Source organism: Acromyrmex echinatior, chromosome 8 (genome assembly GCF_024713525.1).
Source record: "Acromyrmex echinatior isolate Ae372 chromosome 8, ASM2471352v2, whole genome shotgun sequence".
Taxonomy (NCBI): Eukaryota; Metazoa; Arthropoda; class Insecta; order Hymenoptera; family Formicidae; genus Acromyrmex; species Acromyrmex echinatior.
The window spans coordinates 601,909-621,459 of record NC_141859.1 but is presented as its reverse complement, the minus strand read 5'-3'; the positions used below and the strand labels follow the sequence as shown (position 1 = coordinate 621,459).

Genomic DNA, 19,551 nt, shown 5'->3' with positions numbered 1-19,551 from the left:
ACTCCGTCGCGTAGCACGGCGCTGATTGACAGTTGGCGAACGACTGCGGACGGCGCAGGATCTAAAACCGCGCTAGGCGCTGCTCTCCACGCTCGCTCGCTCCGCTCTTCTCTCTACCCGTGCGATCTACACCCGGTTGCTTTTTCGTGGGGGAAACCTGAAACACGCATATCCCCGTGGCTGGTTTCGACCGCGCGCCCGCTACGTGTAACACACTACGAACCTACCACCTTCTGTCCGCCGGAGTTACGAGTGCCACACGCAGTAGTAGTCACGGTCAGGGAGGAGGGTCGCCCGCCGTCTCGCGGACAGCTCTTGCTCGCGCGATCTCCTCTCTCGACTCGCGTCGCGATCCTGCGGTTATATCGCGTACCGCCCGTCGCGTCGCGTCGCGTCGTCTCGCCTCGCCTCGCCTCGCCTCGTTTCGTCTCGCGTCGTCTCGTCTCGTCTCGTCTCGTCTCGTCTCGTCTCGCCACGCGTCACGTCGCGTTGCGTCGCGTCGCGTCGTGTCGCGTCGCGTCACGTCGCGTCCATCTCGCGTCCGTCTCGTGTTCTATAACGTCGTGCGTGCGTGCGTGCCTGCGTACGTGCGTGCGTGCGTGCGTGCGTGCGTGCCTGCGCGATTATTCCGAAAGGAATATCGGTGCGGCCGGTGTTGTTAGATTAGATTTAGAATCCGTAAAGGCGCGCAACGTGTAAAGGTGTAAAGGCGGCAACCGCGGAGTAAGGAGTCGCCACCGGAGCCGCGACCGGAGCAGTGAGCAGTTGAGCACGAGACAACGCGCCGTGTCGTGGCAACGCCGCCGTCACACCGTGTGCGTCACGCGTTTCGCGTCGCGTCTTCGCTCGCTGATCGTTGATCGCTGATCGCTCCCGTAAACGCGCAACGAAACACCCGCGAGGTGCGAGCATACACGTTGGTGCATAGTGCTCGCGTCGTGGCGCCCGTCGTCGTCGTCCTCATCTTCGTCGTCGGGCGTCATTGTGGCTCTCACTTGGTGTCGTGAACTGGAGAATGTAACGTGTTCCTGTCAGTTCCTGTCTCTGTCAGTGACATCATCATCATCGGTGATGATCGATTGTGTGGGAAACAGTGAATAGAAGCGGGACGTCGTCGTTGTGCGTCGCGGATGTGAAGGGAGCAGGAAAGTGAAACGGAACAAAAGTTAACTTTTGCAGAGCACGAATATCGCGTCTCGATGCGGCACGTTCGCGATCACTTCGCGATCACCTCGCGCGCGAACGCGTTCTAGGTGCTTGTGTTTTCTCCAACATTATTCGCTCTTGTCTTGTTGATATCGCGCGAAGGTCAAGCCACGTGTCCGCGCAAGCAACCGAACGCTCATCCTTCCTAACAATATGCGGGATTGACGAGAGAAGCTCCGACACCTACGCGTGTGTGTTTGTGTGTGTGTGGACGTCCGAGGTGGTGTGATAACCGCAACGATGATGAGGAAGCACGTGTACCCGGCCCGAGCCGTTGTCATAGCCGTCGGAAAAATCATACCGCAAACGATACTCACCGCCGAACTGTGCTGACGCTCGTCCGCGACAGTTTGAATTTCACCGTCGGCTGCAGTTCGTTTCGTTCCGACCGACGCCGTCCTTCCTTCTGTGTGTGTGTGTTTCTGTGTATATGTGGGTCTTTCCAAAATACTGAGGACGAGACGACACAAGAAAGGAAAAGCGGCCAGTGAGAAAGAATCTGCGGAGAGAGAGACACGGAGAGAAGGAGAGAGAGAGAGAGAAGGAAGAATTTCAGCAAAGCGGAATCAGAGCAAACCGAGTGGCGACAAAGTTCGACAGCCGAGGCCGAGGCCGAGGCCGATTCAAAAAGAAGAGGCACAAGAGAGGTGCCGTCGGTCGCCGCGTTGGAATTTCGAGCCTTGTCCTTTTTCGTCGGAACGACCTTATCGTTACCGTGAAAACCCAGCGTCACGCAGCGCGTCCGAGCATTTAAGCTTAGCGCGCCGCTTATAACAGTGCCGAGAAAGTGTAGTGAAGTGTCGAGGCTCGCTTACTTACATTGTGGGAAAATACAGCCGCTACGGTGGCTCAGCACGCAGAGTTCCCCGGCGCGGCCAGGGCGTTCATGGCGCAGCCAAGGGTATGTTTTCACTCATCTTTCACATCTGATACATCTTTTTCTCGCTAGAAATGAAATAGAGAATGAACGCGTTTAATCGATTCGAGCTTCGATTCCGCTTTTCAAAAATACATCCCTCTTTCTTAGAACGATGTAACGCGTGTTATTCGCGAGTATTTTTACCGAGTGCTCCAAAAATGTCCAAATGAAAATTTCACGAGAATCGAGATGCCGCGTTGGGGGAAAAGTTATATCTTTTTTAAATCTCATGTTTAAAAATGAGGATGATACGAGGAAAAAGTTTCTCATTACGGGAAAGTGATTGATTCTCCATCATTTCTGAACGCGATCGCGCCATTCGCAGACACAACATCTAATTTTCGTGGAGCTCTCTCGCTGCCACGTTTTTATCCATGACGCGATTTCATTTCCGAGAGGATTCTAAGAATTCATCGCGGCGCGTGAGTTTGTAAAACACAGGGTTCCTCTTTTTCTTTCGCGCTTCTATCGCGCCTCGAAACAGAGTCGGCAGGTTCCGTAGACTTGGTTCTTAGATTTGGATGCACGCGAGTCCGCGGCTGCCTGATGGAGGATTTCAATTGAGTTTCGTCGCTGTGTCGAAAGGGAATTTATATGTTGGCCACCTCGGTGCTTTGTAACATTGTAACGTCGCTTGCAACGCATTGCGGCGGCCGAAGAAAGAGAAACGACAGTCGCACAAAGGGGTTGCTTTCGGGCTTGCCGAGAGCGAGCTTCTTACTCGCGAGTGCGAAATTCGAGCGATTCGCGCGCACCCGTGTCATCGGTATCGCCGATTCGCGAAGGATGCGGGAGAACGAGAGAGAAAGAAGAGACAGAGAGAGAGGCTTGCAGGCTCGTTTCGTGTTTACGTGTCGATTACACACATCGTAATCGAACGACTTTGACCGAGGCGTAATTACGTCCGATAATCATAGCACAATACGGGGAGTAAATTTCCTCCGGCCTCGATTGTGAGTCGCGACGACGATGCCTCACGCTCGTCGGTTCATCACCGACTTCCACACTCCTAAACAGTTATGTGGCATCCAAGAGGATCTGAATAGGGAATCGTCTATTGAATATTTACGCCCGTTACGAGACCGTTTCGGAACTCCGCCGCGACGCGCCGCGAAAAATCTTCTGATTTCTGACTGATTTCAGGCACGCTCACGTAATCATAGACTGAATATTCACTTCGATATCCCATGTTGTTTCCGAATAATCTTTAATCGCGCGTTTCACGCACAAATTTATTAACGCCTGTTTCGAACGGAAAGCGTTTCGTTAGATTTCAGAAGATAAGCGCAGAGCTTCATAATTTTCATTCACTCACAGATTGCATGATGGCAAATGCATATGACGTTACGAACGCTTAATTAAAACAAACGGCAAGTTGACATTCCGTTGTTGTTTTCAATGATGAAAGGCATCGCTACGCTCCGAAACGCGTTTCCATTCACTGTGTCTCGTAAACATTTCTAACGTGTCAAAAGTTAGGCGTATTATTTCTTCATTATTCTGCACTAACGCGATAAATAATTGCAACATTATTCCGGCAATAGATTATTGTCTATGATAATTCAATTAAGTATCATTGAAATCTTCTTTTTAACCGCCCGGAGTGACGCGAACTTAATGAATCATGTTTCAATAAATCTGTAGTAACTCTAATATATAGCGTTCATATGATATAATATAATAATAATAATGCAAATTATTCATTTTCGTTTTATGAAATTTTCGGTTTTTCAAATATTCTTCTTTCTACTTATTAAAATCTACTTTAATTTTATATCAAAGTTCTATATTACTTTTCGTTTTATATGATTATATCTAATACTTTAACGTTGATAATGTCACATTTATCTAAATTTTGAATTAAAATATTATAATATTTACCGCATCACAGAGACCGTAAAATTTAGATCCCTTTTCGAAGAATTAATCAGCTCTCGCTTCACTGACTCGCTTTCTTGTTCAATCCAGCGGTCAAATGTAACGAATTGCGGGACAATAGCCTTTTACATTCGCTTCCAACAAATCTGTCAAAAATTTATACCTACGTGTTCAAATCTAATGCGAGACTTATTTATTATTATTTAATGTATGTCTAATGTAAAACAATATAAATGCCTATTCTCTGAATACATAAACTATTACAAGTAACTTTTTAAGATTTGTTGTATAGAAATATTTTATTTACGTATTGACTTGCGTGTTGATCGCTATATTCTTCATGATTACAAAATACGTTTCTGGCCGTCGGATGTAACAAGTTTCTTTCTCAATGTGTTTTTTCAGTTTGGTATGTGCTTAATAAATATCTTGTATAGTTACGTAAATTATACCGATAAATTATCCGCTTATAACACTGAAATAATAATACGCGAAGAAAGTTTTATTTTTTGCTTCTGATATATATAGATATAGGTGTATCATGAGATTCGAAGAATTTTTTTATCTTTCGTATTATACCGAGCAAGTAGCAAATTATATTTTCAAAGTAGACTGCTGTAGATCAAAGTATATCCATGCAGTTTTCATTAACCGCAATATTAATATTCGTGTCTCTTTAAAAAAATTTTTACAAATTGACATTGTGGACATAAATGTTTGAAATGTACAATTGTTTAAAAAAAAAATGTGATATCTACATTTTGAATTGTGTGTCTGAGTTGTTTTTGCCGATGCTAGATACGCGGCATATTTCTCGTTTTGTGTAAACTCAGAATATTTGATGTAAACTCGTTCCGAGATTCGAAGTGAAGGAATTGCGGATGAAATTCGATTGCATTGACACTTTTCGATCATTCAGGGTGTAGTGCTAAACAGACCGTATTGATTCCGATAACTGAATCCATGCAAAAGCAGCGATATTCTCGCACGCCGATAACTCGCATGTTTACATGCTTTACGCGTGCGGTATTGTGATATGATTCGTATGCAACTTTTTTTCGACTCCAATCTCTTTTGTTGCCCAACTTTTAATGAGATAACGACAAATTCTTTTGCTTCCATACAGCTGACTCATTCTTCTTGCTAATATATAAACAAGAAATAAAATCGTATAATTTTAGTTTTCTCCATTTTTTACATTAGATTACGTTTTTCGCTATAAATACGCGAAAGAAATGTTTCTTTATTACGTCAATTTTCATGTCTTCTTTGCCAAGAAGACTAAATATTGGTGATATATCCACAAGGTGTTAATTGCGTGTGTTTCGCTGCAAAAATAGTTCTCTCAGTAAACCAGATATAATGAATATTGACAATTTCAGGCAAATAATATGTTTGCATCTGGTACCGTCGGTGTCTTAATCGCAGTCGGATCGTGCAGAACGATTCAACACGCGCTTTTTACCGCTCAATTCCGCTTCGTCCCGTCGTTCAGTCCTGGTTGCGCTTGCAAAATTGCCGAAACGTGCGTGCGTGTTTCGATGGATCGCGAACTCTTTTGCGTGCAACACGGAGAATTCTTTAGATCGGAGAAAGCGACGTCTACAGCAAAGCTCGGTCCTTGACAGGTGAATTTTTGCAATGACTTAACGCTCCGTCGCAGGTTGCAAAACATTTACGAAATACGATAAGTACTTTGCTAAATGCGCGCGACTGCCGAAGGAACAACAGCGAGTATCTGCAAATTTTTATCTGTTTACCACGATGACAGGTATCGTAAATTCAAATGGTCGCAGATGCATACAAATATTAAATTTATTTGCTATTACTTGGATAGTAATTTTATCAACTTTTAATTTTATTTCTTTTTATATATGTCTTAAAGGTCTATCGATATTTTTATTTTAATGAGAAATGTGATCATTTGCAAACTTTTCTGTTCGTTAGGAATAAACCTCAATAGACCGTCTCCATTTCTACTTGGTTTTTTTTTTAATCTGCTATTTATTTTTATTCTATGTGTCTCTATATTATTTCGCATTTGTTTTCTTTAATCCTTCCAAATCTCGTTCCCGTTGCAGTCAGTGAGCAATGAAAAGTCTGTAGCATCTAGGAGCTGAATGAAAGGCGTGCGTTTGCAATGAGTGCGTTTCGCATGAGTGGCGTGTACGTTTCGGGTGAGGAAATCCGTATCCGTAGGTACAGGGTGGGCCATCTATTGGTACGTTTTTAAAAATGCGATCAAATGAGCATACATTGATATTTTTTATTAATTTTTTTTTTGTTGTGAAGCTAAAAGTATCCGCGTCAAGAATGAAAAACGATTTCGTTCATGTGGCTCCCTCTACTGGCCTTACAGTATGCCATTCGGTCACCCCAATTATTAATGACATTTTGGACTACCTCGGCGCCAATTTCACTCAAAACAGTCGTAATATAATGTCATCCACTAACATCCCTTTCTCACGAACTTTCCTCACCAATTTGCGTATAGCTCCTTCGGTGGGTGCTCTATCACGACCCATATTTCTTTTCAAAATTCGTACAGTTTCGGCGACACAGCACTGACTTTGAAAATAAGTTTTTAAAATTTCAAAACGCTCTTCAAGAGAAAACATGTTGTTTCGTGCCGCGGACGGTATGACTAATAAACTGTCAAAATTTCGGGTCTGTAGCTCGTTCGGTGTTGCCATACGACGAAATTCAAAAACGTACTAATAGATGGCCCACCCTGTATAACGCGATGGATAGCGCGGCGCGTTTAGGATTAAAAATTCCAACCGCGAGAATGGCGGACGGGGCTCTTCGACGACGAGGATCCGATTTTTCGTCGTCCGTCGGCGCTGTACCGCCGCCGAATGAGCCGATGATTATGTATTTATGGGCATCCATCAATCACTTTCGCTCTCCCGATTGCGGATATCGGCCTTTAGCCTACGGATTAAAGTCGTATCGATTTCTCGCCGTTCCCTATTGGCCGTGCGCGCTGCGTCGCTACCGTTTTTTTCCTTTTTTCGTCTGGACAGTCGTTAGGCATATTCATGCGCGAGATAAATGGGCCTAACTCGGCTCGATTCCCGCGATTTAGAGCTATACGGTGGGCGCCGCTCGGCTAGGCGACACGAGCCTAATTCCGTTTACCAAAAATATGTCTGTACTCCGTACGGACGGAGTGCGACCATTCGAATGCAACCATAAACCTGTCAAACGTTTCTCAAGTAGTTTTACCAGTGTCTCAGGAATTATGTCTCTCGCGTTGTGCCATGCCTTATACTTTCGGAATATACCATATATTGTAATATTCTCACAAAATTTAAAAGATGCTGCTGACGTTTGAATTTATCAACTTGCAATAGGAAAAAGTGTGCGTAAAGTTTGTTTAAGCGCCAATATATTTTTTAAAAACTGAAAAAGAACTCTCTATATTTATATTACAAAGTAGACAATATAATTGTCATTACGAAGAAACGTTTTGTCTTACTAGAATTACGGTAATAGCGTGACCATGTAAGAGTTAACTGCACGTTTTGCACTACCGCGATTTATATCGTTGGATTTTCTATTCTAACATAATGAGAAAAGAGAGAAGGAAGAAAGAAGCGATATGAAAGATAGCAAGGCGCGAGCTTACGAGAATTCTATCTGATTTTATACCATGTGCTTGAGATAATTGAATTTCTAAGGTAACTAATTACCGTCGTGTGTAATAATTATACTTCATGTATCGCGTAATCGTATGCGAGAAAAGTAGTAGAGAAAAGAAAATTTTTAATGCGAAGTGGAAACGTTAAGTGAAATGAAACGAAATCAAATTCGGAATAGAAAGAACTTGGACTGAAATGGGAATAATGTCCTTTATACGTATAAATAAAAGTATGATATCGCAATGTTTTTGAAATTACATTAATATTGATTATAAAAAAGTAGATATAGATATACATACAAGAGTTCGTTTCTTTATTTTTTCTTATTTTCATTTTAAATACTGGCGACACTTTTCCCTTTCTCTTTCTATACGATATTCTATACGATATAATACAGCAAAAGCATCTTTAAATAGTTCAGTTTAGCGACGATCGATGCTTATCGGCCAAAATTTTTTATTATAAATTGTAAATTGTCATTTGGCGCGTTAAATAATAATCAATCTATCTCGATTATATTTGACGCCAGGCGGTCCTCCCCCTTGGTGAACGAGTTTTATTTTTATGCCGACACTAAATGTCAAATGAAAATTTCGACGCAAAAGTTTGTTTCGAAATAAAACATTATGGCTGACGTGAAGAGCTCGCGAACATACTTGCCGATTTCGAAGTGAGTTTGCTCCGCCGTCAAACGGCATCGAGAGTCTCGCCTTTTTCTCTACGAAATCTTGATGATACCAACGACTCTGTTTTCTTGTCAACGGATTAAAAGAGTACATAAATTAAATGTGAAAATAACACTCTCTCAATAAAAATAGCATTATGTGCAAATTTATTTGGTAAAGTTACACGTCGAAAGTGATAATCCTGGAGATACCAAAGGTGAATTTTATTTCCCCTCAAAAATCTTTCGCATAGTGGAAGATTTTTTTTTGCATTGCATTGCTCGCACGAGAAATTAATAGCCGAGTGGGATATTTTTTATATATTATTTTTTTACGTCTCTGATACTTTTTTCGTACGATACATTATTGATTTTTGTGAAATGATGTCAACTCCAGCTGTGTAGTACAACGAAGATCGAAGAAAAATGTTACAAGAGAAGATCACGAGAGAAGTGGAAAAGAGAAAGAGAGGAAACAAAGGACCAATGCTGTCGGATTATTGGTGTTTATTTCGTCGGCTCGCAAAATTCGCCGACGGCGGCATCTTCATCACTCGGCAATTTTCTGAATTCTCTCAGTGATCCGCCGGTTCGCGATGTATTCTGCCAATTTATATTTTCACCCAGAAATAATCGCGCACAACACACACGAGTATTGCGGAGCAGTCGAATACGCCACGTCTTGTCTTTTTTACCGCCCCCTCTCTCCTCCCCCCCCCCCGTCTCTGCCGCCTCCTCCCTCTGCGTTTTTTTTTTCGCAATTTATACCGAGATGCTTAAGCGCTCGCCTTGACCTATCTACTTATAAATGGCGGTCGTTTGTCAGGCTTTGCTAAATTTCCCTCGGTTCTTCGGCCTGCCGAGCCGGTTACAACTGCGCGAAACCGAAGCGGCTCCGCGCGCTGTTTACGCAAAAACGTCATTTCCATACGTACGTCGGAATTCTCGCGTCTTGCATTAATCCCCATGACAGGACAAATTCGTATATTAACCCTAAGATGCATTATTCAATTTTTCCTCGAGACGCAACGAGCGCGAACATAATTCAGCACTTAAGCAGTCGTATGAATTTTTATATATATATATATAATACATGCAACATTTGTTAGATACTTTATTTCACAGCAGTATATAATATTGATAATGCTCGAAGGAATTAACTCAACTAAATTCGCTTAATGAGAGAAAGAGAGACTAACCGGGTATTTCACTATAAAAAAAAGTAAAAATCCGTTTGTCTCTTTCTCACACCATTTCCGGAAATATCTTCCATGTCAAGGCGGTCCATTGCTCGTACATCTAGGTGACAGCTCGACATCGTCGCGACGTCGCGCTGTAACTTCTTCGTTTCGGTCACAAATTAACGCCGTCTGCAAATAGCGATTGTATTGTATATGACGCGCACGAGCTCGTTCTCTCGAACCGGCGGCTTTGTCGCGAATCTTCTCGACGTTGACGAGGATGACGACAACGACGACGACGAGCATAACGACGAGCTTCGTCGTCGGTAGACGTTCGTCGCAAGTCGTCCATGATAGCGTCTTGAGACACAACCTTTTACCCCGCTTCTTCTTCCTACCCTTTAAGCTACCCTTTAAGATATTCCGCTCGCCCGTCGAGTGATATCTTCATACTGCCATGACGGTGAATTATTGTCCATAGCCTTTTTCAGTCCTCCAGTTCAGAGAATTTCGCATTCTAGGCGCGACATGTTCGCGCGCTACCAGACAAGAATCGCTTTTATGTCGTTTTTCTCGGATAAGTGCACATTTTATCTGTATGAATAGAGAGAGAGAGAGAGAGAGAGAGAGAGAGAGAGAGAGAGAGAGAGACCGCAAAGTAGAAATATTCGTCATACCTGAAAAAATAATTGATCATGTGTTAATATTGCACAAAATTATTTCTACAAAATATAACTGTCTCAAATAACATTTATAGCTTACCATTACAACTTAGTTGGAAAAGGCAGATATGTTTAATATTTTTTTTTTGTCAAAATATTTGCAATACACTGAAATATCTTTAATTTAATATACATATATTAGAAATGAAGGTTTCAGCTTTATTAAGTTGAAAAGCAGCCCGCAGAAAGTTGCATAGCAAATATGAGAACCGCCAGTGAGATATCGGACATATTAATTCAGTACTTTGTTCGGTTCTTTGCGACGCCTTATCACCGCACTTTCGCGATACGAAAACGAGGACGTATTGTGCGCAGCTGGAATAAAGGGCGAATTTTAACCAACTCGCACCATACTCGCATTCTGCTGCGAAATGGATCGTTCGAGCAACTTTAACGTGCGTATCGGATTAATTCAAGTGTAATAGCAAGCGATTCGATTCGCACCGCGTAATTTTCGCAATTTCATCGCAATCTTGAATTCAGTATTCAGCGCGAGATAAATCAAATTAGGTGAAAGGCGGAGAGAAATTGGTAACAATTACAATCGCTTTTTTTTTGTCAGATTACGTCGATATATTTTTCCTTCTACTTAAACAGATGTTGATAGTATACCTTTCTCATCGTTCTCAGGAGCGAATTGCGCCAAAGGTGAATTAAATTAAGCAGAACGCGGATTGCAGATCGTTTCCGATTTTTACAGGATTGCTTCTCAGTAACGGGCGCAATTGCATTCTTCCGGATTGTATCGAATCACATGTTCCCACTTGCTGCGACTGATAATCGCAAATTCTCGCCGGTTCTTGTTTTCGCGACGAAATTACGCGGCATTCTGAGCCCAACGCTAGAATTAAGTAATTAACGATAATAATCGGCTTGCTTTCGTTCCCGTGCAGACTGACGTGACAAGCCGCGAGCTTGGAGGACGCCGGGAAAATCATTGCTTCCGTTCTCAATCGGCTGACCGACTAACCGATCGCGATCGCGATCGCGATCGATTGAAGTGAGTCTCCAGGTTTCCACCTATCAAGTTCTCCTCCCCCCTCCTCTCTCTCTCTCTCTCTCTCTCTCTCTCTCTCTCTCTCTTTCTCTGTTCTACCGATGATACACGTTCGAATTTATCTGACAATTAGTGCACTTTTGTTTGTCATCCATCAGCTTTGCGCGAAAACTTTATTGCTAGAAATCATCAGGCCTTGCCCTTTTTTGCGGTATTCTAGAAGGTCGGTGCGGTTAAGCGTAATTGAAATACGCGGTTATTTATTACCGGTCGTACGGTGGTACGTAATTAATTATTTCTTCAACGATGATTAAATCTTATCTTTTTCTTTCACAGTGATAATGTAACGACGAAAAAGTTGGCAATCGTGATCCCACGAAAAAATTCCAATAAGTGTTTGTGTCTTTCGAAATATCAAATTAAAAGCATTTTCTCTTTCGTCATTATACAATAAGGTAACCTTCCATTATCTCATGAGTAGGATAGATTACATTTTGAAATATCTGGTAAATTAATGAAGTTTTTAGTTAAAAGCAAGAATTAAAATTAATTACTCGCTTTCTAAGAATTATTGAAATTTCAAATTTTTAAATAGGTTTAATTGAATTATTGTTTCACGTCATATATTCTATTACTTTTAACTAACGATAAGTTGAATTTTAACCGCTCAGTGTATATCGATGATGTGTACATAAAACTTTTTATTTCCTAAATTTAATTGCATTGCAATTACATAGATACTATAACTATAAAACGCATGGTAGTTTACTGTTTCTTAGAAGCGCCGGCTTGACGCTTGTTTTACGAACTTGAAGTCGTGAAGCTACGATTGTTACAAGCTTAAAAAAAAAGCTTAAAAAAATACGTGACATTCTAGTAGTAGTTTCCCGTGTCACCTTTTGAACGTTCTCTATCCACGTGTGCACTCCGAGTCCTTGCGTCAATCGTTATAAACGCGTGATTCTAAATTTACGAGCCAACGCCAGAATAGACAGTACCTATATTTAAATAGGAAAGAAACCCGAAGATTACGATATTAACAGATAATTGCAAGCAATATTTTTAAGTTGAAGCTGTAACAATCTTATTTCAAGTATATCTAAATCGAGAGAACATACCTATATATGTACGATTATTGATAGGCAATATTGAATAAGAAAAAGCAAATTGATAAATATACGAATATATAAATAAGTACATTATACTTGGTTAAAGTTTGTAAAATTTTCATAATTTTTATAATTTTTTATTTTTGTGGTTGCAGTACGATGATGGCGGGCTGCACGGGGGTTACCTCGAGGGCGGTGGCGGCGGTGGAGGCGCAGGGCTATACGATCCACATGGTACTGCCCGCGGTGTTCCCGGTCTCCATCATAGCCCACACTTGGGAGGGATGGGTCCAGCCCACCCTCAATATCCACCGCCTCCTCCTCAGCCTCCACAACATGTTCTCGCGGCGGCAGCTGCGGCCGCAGCCTCCGCGGTGCCCGATGTCCACAAACGTGATAAGGACGCCATATACGGGTGAGTGAGATTTTCTACATTTTTCTCATATATAATATATGTATATATATATATTTTATCGGATATCTCGGATACGGAGACGTGTCGAAAGTGTCGCGCAATGCGGTGCCGATCAGTAAAACGAGTATTATTGCGTGGTGATAACCACGCGACGAACGCAGTCGTGTAGCACTTCTAAATACAGCTATCGCGATATTATGCACATTTTAGCTAACATTACGACGATCCTTCAATTACGATACAATAACTTTATGTAGGTTTGAATACAAGTGCACGACAACACCTAATAATTGTGGTAATCGCTGATGATTATGTGTTATGTTATAATCTGTCTCTATCGTTACTTGTCAAATTTGCATAAAAGTACGTATCGATAAATGTTCCATTTTCTAAAGCGGGATGTTTTAGCGAGAAACCGGAGAAACAGGTGCGAGAGCAATCGCCGGATAAACTTGAAATGCACATAAATTCGTCGTGGCCATTTGATTTTCTGAATCGGTCTACTCGACCTGCCTCAACAACTGCCCGTAACAGACAAGTCGTTGAGGCTAGATCGCCATGATTTCTTCCCGCGCTTTCGAAAGGAAGGTGGCCTTCTTCTTTCTCTTTCCGGTTGGTAATAGAGTTGCTATATCGAGAATAAGCATATCGGTATATCTGTAAAGTTATTACAGAACGTTTCGATATTATAGTTGTTATTTTTTTAGAAAGAAATATTTTCGCATTTAGATTATTATTAAACAGTAGATGTTTGCATTGAGTAAAATATTGTATTATAACGGAATAAATATAAATATGAGTTGAAAAGCAATTTAAAATGTCTATCATTTTCGAGAATTAATGACATCAATAATTTATGTTACTAAGAAAATACGAGAATGCTATTGAATTTTTCATGATACTTTACATACATAGTCTATACTGAAATTATATTGTGAATAAGAAAATATCCGTGTACCGAGCAGAAAGTCTGGCTGCTAAATTACTAAAAATATCAAAAGACAATGTATCGATAGTTTCAGACTGTCATTAGGATTCTCAATCACGCATAATATTGACGTTACATTTCGAAGTAGCGTATTCAGTTTTCCGTATATCACGCGCGATATCGTTTTTGTGATACATCGCAAAGTCGGACAGAATATCATTACCATATGGTTAACTCGAGAGATAACCACGTTTCAACGAGTTGTCCCCGGCTTAACGATACTTTCCGTTCCTCTGTGGCGACAATACGTTATACTGTTTTTATACGCAAATTTCTCGCCTGAGCTTGGTAGCAATATATATGTAAATTTAATAAGAAATTACCGCAAAATTACACATATAAAGTGTACAGTACACAGTATAGAGAAAGTATAGAGAATGTATGCAAAAAAAAAATCCATTATCGCATATCGTGATACGTAGGTAGTATTTCTCTTTATTCTTATTTCCCATTTTTATATTTTGTTTAAGATACCTGTATTTGTTTTCCTCTACATCATTATAGCTGTAGCCGTATAGCAGCTCGTGCCACGCGCATCGTTCGTACAAGCTGAAACACGTCAATTGGCCGTTTTACGGAGCGGCTCGGCGGCCGTGTTCCGCGTGATTTATAGCCGCGAGATGCCCCGATTTCTGATGTACGTCCTAGAACGGGAGCCTCATTATTCCGTGCACCCTGTAATTTGTCCATTCGTCGTGTGCCCCGGTCCGACCCGAACGGGAGATTCCACAACTTTCTCGGAACAGCGCCGCTCCGGCGTGCTAGAACAAGCGCTTTCGGTGCGTGTACGCACGCCCTGCTCTGCCCTGCCGTGCCTCGCCGTGCCTCGCCGTTGCGTTGTGTTGTGTTGTGTTGAGAAGACCCCTGCTTCTCTCTATCATATAGCGATATCTTATGTCTCGGTTATTTGGAAGATTAATTGAAAGGCGTCGAAGATAAATTTGGAATAAATTTTCAATTAACTTTCTTTATTTGAAAAATTGACAAAAAATAAGTAAAAGTATTTTAAATAATTTTCAATTATTTACGAAATTTGAATCTTTTGAAACGTACATTTTTCTATTTCGTTTGGGAATATTTGTGGCACGTATGTTTCTTTCCGATCGTGCTGCGTATGGAAGAAAAATTGTATGTTAAAAATATTCGCGTCTATGGGTACAATGTATTCCGATTTATATAGAATACGCTTTTGGCAAGATCGGATTGAGTCGTTCAATTGCAGAGTCCGTAGCCATTTTTGTCTCATGTTTCATCCGAGTCGATTAATTCGTCTATTAAAGTGCGCGGGGCTTTCCACGTGCGAGGAGATTGATGCTGCTCATGCTCGAATGTAATGAGGCACAGTAAAGAGAAAAAAGTCAGGGACATCTTAATGCATTTTTTTTTATCGTACAGGATGATTTTTAAAACAAGTTGCATAAATGTATAAAGATGAATCTTACTAACGTATTGACGTTTGCAATAAAATAAGAATATAGAGGTTTATATTTTATTAATTTTTTTCACATATCCACAAATAACATACGATTTTTATATTACGCTTTTCACTAAATTTTCCATAATAATATTTAAATAATATACTTACATAGTACAAATCTCTTAATTTGGCAATTAAAAAATATTGTACAGTAATACATTTAATGTGGCTTTGTCTCATAAATGTTTGAAATAATATGAAGAAAGAATCTTGTATCTAATAGTCTTTTTTATCATGACGTCGAGATTATCCTAGTGAAGTTTTACGTAAGAACCGGATATAACTTGAAGATGAAACTAACCAATCACTAGAATCTTGGCGGCTTATGCAAGGGGTCGTTTACGGATTAGATGTCTTGCGAGTCTTACGCAAATCCGAGCGACAATTTATCGTCTGACGGATGGAGAAGCATTATCGTTCAATTATCGATTGATTGGTGAAATAATAAAAACTATAGATATTATTTTTACAATTGACGATTTAATTGATACAATTTTGGACTCCTATACGAAAGAATGCGAATAATTGTCATCTTCTATGGGAATAATAATTTAAAAGAAACGTACAGACGTATTTATTTGTAATTTTCTTAAAATTTTTTAAAATCTCAATGATTTATTTATTTAAATGTAAAGATTTTAGAAGCTGCAAAAATCTTACATTAATTATTATTTATATTTCTTTATTTAAGGGGATTCTAAAGGCAATAAATCATAGTGTAAGTAGGACTTAGGCACAGATGATTTACGTGTCACTGATATATCTAAACATATCACTACATATACTACATCGCAAGTATCTCACGCACATATACACATAAATTTTTGTATAACAATAACGTTTTAATTAAATGTTTACGTCCAATTCTAAGAATTCCCGTCCATATTTCTTCGTGCAAACTACTAGTCTGTAGACTACTATTTCGTAAGTATGGATTTTAGAATCCCCTCAACAATAATAAATTACAAATTAAAAATTAAAATAAAATTTCGAAATGATTATTTATTTTGTCTCTTATATCATGAAATTTATTTAATTCTGGAGACTACTGAAAATTTTTTTCTAGCATGAAAACATTATTTGACTTCTATTAATAAACATCGCGAATTTATTTACGTAATGAGCTTCCTACTACAATGAATCTTGTAGAAATTAGTAATTTCTTGTTAAAATGCTTTTTATAAGCATTTGGAATAATTACGTATCATTTTATCATTTTCGGCTTTCTTTTGATTTTTATCTTTTTTTTCTTTCGATTTATCGTTTCGAGAGGATTCATGTTTTATTCTATTCGCACACTAGTATTTTATTACGCACACTAGTATTTTGATCGTGGTCCAGGATCCGTGATGGCTTTTCGCATTTGTGACAAAATGGAAAGACACTCTCGAAATTACAACGCTGCTAACAAAATTAAGCCATGCGCGCGAAAACGCGTCGCTGTCGTTTAGCAAATCGTAAACCGCGGCAAAGCGTGAAATTGACGATGTTTGTGCGCAACAATAAGAGACATAGAAAGAGAGAGCGGGGGAGGCATAGAGAAAGAGACAGAGAGGGGGGAGGAAAAAGAGGGAAGAGGCGTCGATTTGAGGGGGCGGAAACCGCAAAACCGCAAACATCCCCCGTACGGCGTACAACGGTCCAATCATATCATTACCTTTTGCGGTCCCGTCATTCTGACACCTCGTTTCTGCCCGTCGTTTGTCATCGACGTTGCACTTTGTTGTTGCGCCGCGCGCGACCGCGTTTTCAAGAAACGTGCACTTAAAGTACCGCCACGTTCAATCGCGGCTCGTAACGCACTCAATGGTTTTCCTGACCGCGTCATATAAAAGGGGAAACTGTGGTGGCATCCGATTGGCTTCGCGAGGCCTGAGAAAATACTAAGCCACTAAGCGAGATTGGTGAGATCGCACACGTCGACAATTCAAAACAAATCTTATTCTATCAAAAAAATTATCACATTACTTTATTCCATGCGAATAAAAGATTTTTAAACGTTTCCTAATCTACTCGAAAACGATCTCGTGAATCGCGTTTTGCCATTTTTGGATCTCATTAGAAGTATAAGAAGGAGACAGAAGAGCTTTCAATACGGAGCTGGGAGCGAGCGAAAAATCTAAATTAACAATTACCGCGCGACGTTGCGTTAAATCGATTATCCGGTGGTGGACGGTCCGTAGTGCTGGGGATAGAGTCCGAGGAGGAACCGCAGCAAGTAGAGGCGATAGAGATATGGACAAGGAGAAAGCAAAAAAAAAAGAAAAAGAAAAAGAAAAAAAACAAGAAAAGACTTCTAGGTAAGATCATACCGCGGTGGTGGCGGGCGAAAGGGGTAAAGTCGACGGGACTTTTTTTCGCCTGGTCGTCGGTTCGCGTTCAGTGTGGTGGTCGGTGGTTCGTTCGGTTAGGTTGGCGCGCAGGAGAGTACGTTGCTCGCGGCGGCCACGTCAATTTGTCGAAATTCGTTCCGAATCGTTTTATGTCCGCCACGCCGCGAGACGCGACCCGCTACCATGCGCACACAACGCCTCCACCTTGGCGGCTACCACGTTCGCGCCGCTCTCCCTCTCCTCTCCCTTGAACCTCTCGAGGGCCGAGACCCCTCTAGGGTTTCATCGCCGTCTTTGAAATTGTATAACCCCATGGAACGGGACGAGCCGCGAGCTAAAAATCCGTGTCAATGGTCACTTTTAACCGACTATGTCGTCATACATCTCGTATATACAATAATGTCAATAATATACAGAAGGATATAGCCTATTTATATATGAATATAAAGTTATATAGCGTTATATGTGTTTAATGATTTATTTATTTGTAAAACTTATTAAAGATAAAGATTTTATATTTTTTTCCATTTATTAATTATTGTGTTGAGATCTTTAAAAGTCGAGCTTGCTTTAAAAGAGATAAAGAAAATGTACGAGTGTGTTTCGAGGGATTTTCTAGTTGCTGTGATATTTTAGATAATTGTGCGTAATTTGTTGAATAGCACTGTCAATTGCAAATACTGTATTCGGTAACAGTCATCTGAAATAAACGTGCATACAAATTAAACGCGTTGTTTTGTAGAAATTTACTTTGTGGGTTGTATTTAGATTACATGTACACTCTTATCATCTCTTGTCCACCTGTGTCTCTAATTTACATACGACTGATCGTTTGACAAATTCTAAAGTAAAATGTTAATGATACGAACGCAAATTAGAAGTTGATGTAAGCTTCGTTTAACTTCAAAATGACGTCAATTGCATTTGCATAGCTGCAAATGGTAAATACGTCCGTCTTTTGCGCTAAGGTTACATTTCATATACATAAGTGATTCAATGTGTAATGTAAACTTTAAACAGAAAAATTTCTCTGTGAGCGTTGCACGTTATAATAAAGTAGTCATATATTAAATAAATAAATAAATAAATAAATAATTCCAGAGCGTCATAGAATTGTGTCAGCTTTAAACCCCGATATTAAGACTCTGGTTGCACAGGCACCAGCCTAATCTTATCTTATCCTCCTAATGTTGCATCGGTAACCGTACTTTACATGTAACATGCGCTTATACGCATAAAGAAATATTACGTCGTATCGAGTGGTATAACTTTTTCCATTTTTTCCCCTCTCTTCTTCTTCCTCCTTCTCTCTCTCTCTATCTTTCTCTTTTTATTTGGAATTACTTTAAGAATCGATAAATAATTTTTTTTTGGTAGCACTTTGCATATTTTATTAGGTTTTAATTATAAATACAGTTATTTATTAATGTTTAGCCATTTTATGTTTAACTTTTTTTTATTTGAAAAACCAATTAATTGAATTTAATTTAAATGATTCGTATCGATGTGTTATTAATGTAGTTCAATTTTGAGTGGTATCTTTAGATGCGTGTTTGGATTTATCGTGTCGGTCGATAAAACATATACAACGTAAGTCGAAATTATCCTAGCGGAAAGAACGATTTGCGACTGTTTTCATTATTTAGCATGCCCTTTCCATTGAATTCGCGATTTTCCACGAACACACGAACGTGTTATTTTGTCCTGATTATTATTGGCAAGAGAGATCCATCCTTTCTTCGTTATTATCGATTATTCTTCATCATTATTCAATTTGTTTCGAGATATACTTATATACAGTATTCACGAATCACGAATAAATTACAAATTGAGCTATAGGGAAAAAAATAGTGCAAGTTGTGTGTATTCTTTGATTACTGCTGATAAGTATCTTACAGAAAATAAAGTACAAAATTATTTTGCGTAAAATGCGCGCTCGAGCGGAAAAATGCCAATGTGATACGTAGGAAAGTGTACAATACGTATATGAGAAATATGTAATTAGCTAATCTCAAGCC

General features: G+C 40.1%; 1 protein-coding gene across 6 annotated transcripts in view; it reads left to right on the top strand.

Moving 5' to 3' along the window:
* Nucleotides 1–19,551, top strand: part of hth (Meis homeobox homothorax) — a 396,541-nt gene that overhangs the window by 12,062 nt on the left and 364,928 nt on the right. For 5 of the 6 annotated variants that reach the window (XM_087408369.1, XM_087408371.1, XM_011064041.2 and 2 more), the window contains exons 1-2: nucleotides 43–2,107; nucleotides 12,476–12,735. In XM_087408369.1, coding sequence (XP_087264495.1) covers nucleotides 2,093–2,107; nucleotides 12,476–12,735 — 275 coding nt within the window. In that variant the 5' untranslated portion in view covers nucleotides 43–2,092. Of the gene's footprint in view, nucleotides 1–42; nucleotides 2,108–12,475; nucleotides 12,736–19,551 lie in introns of those variants that run through there. The other variant, XM_087408373.1, reaches the window with a different exon arrangement.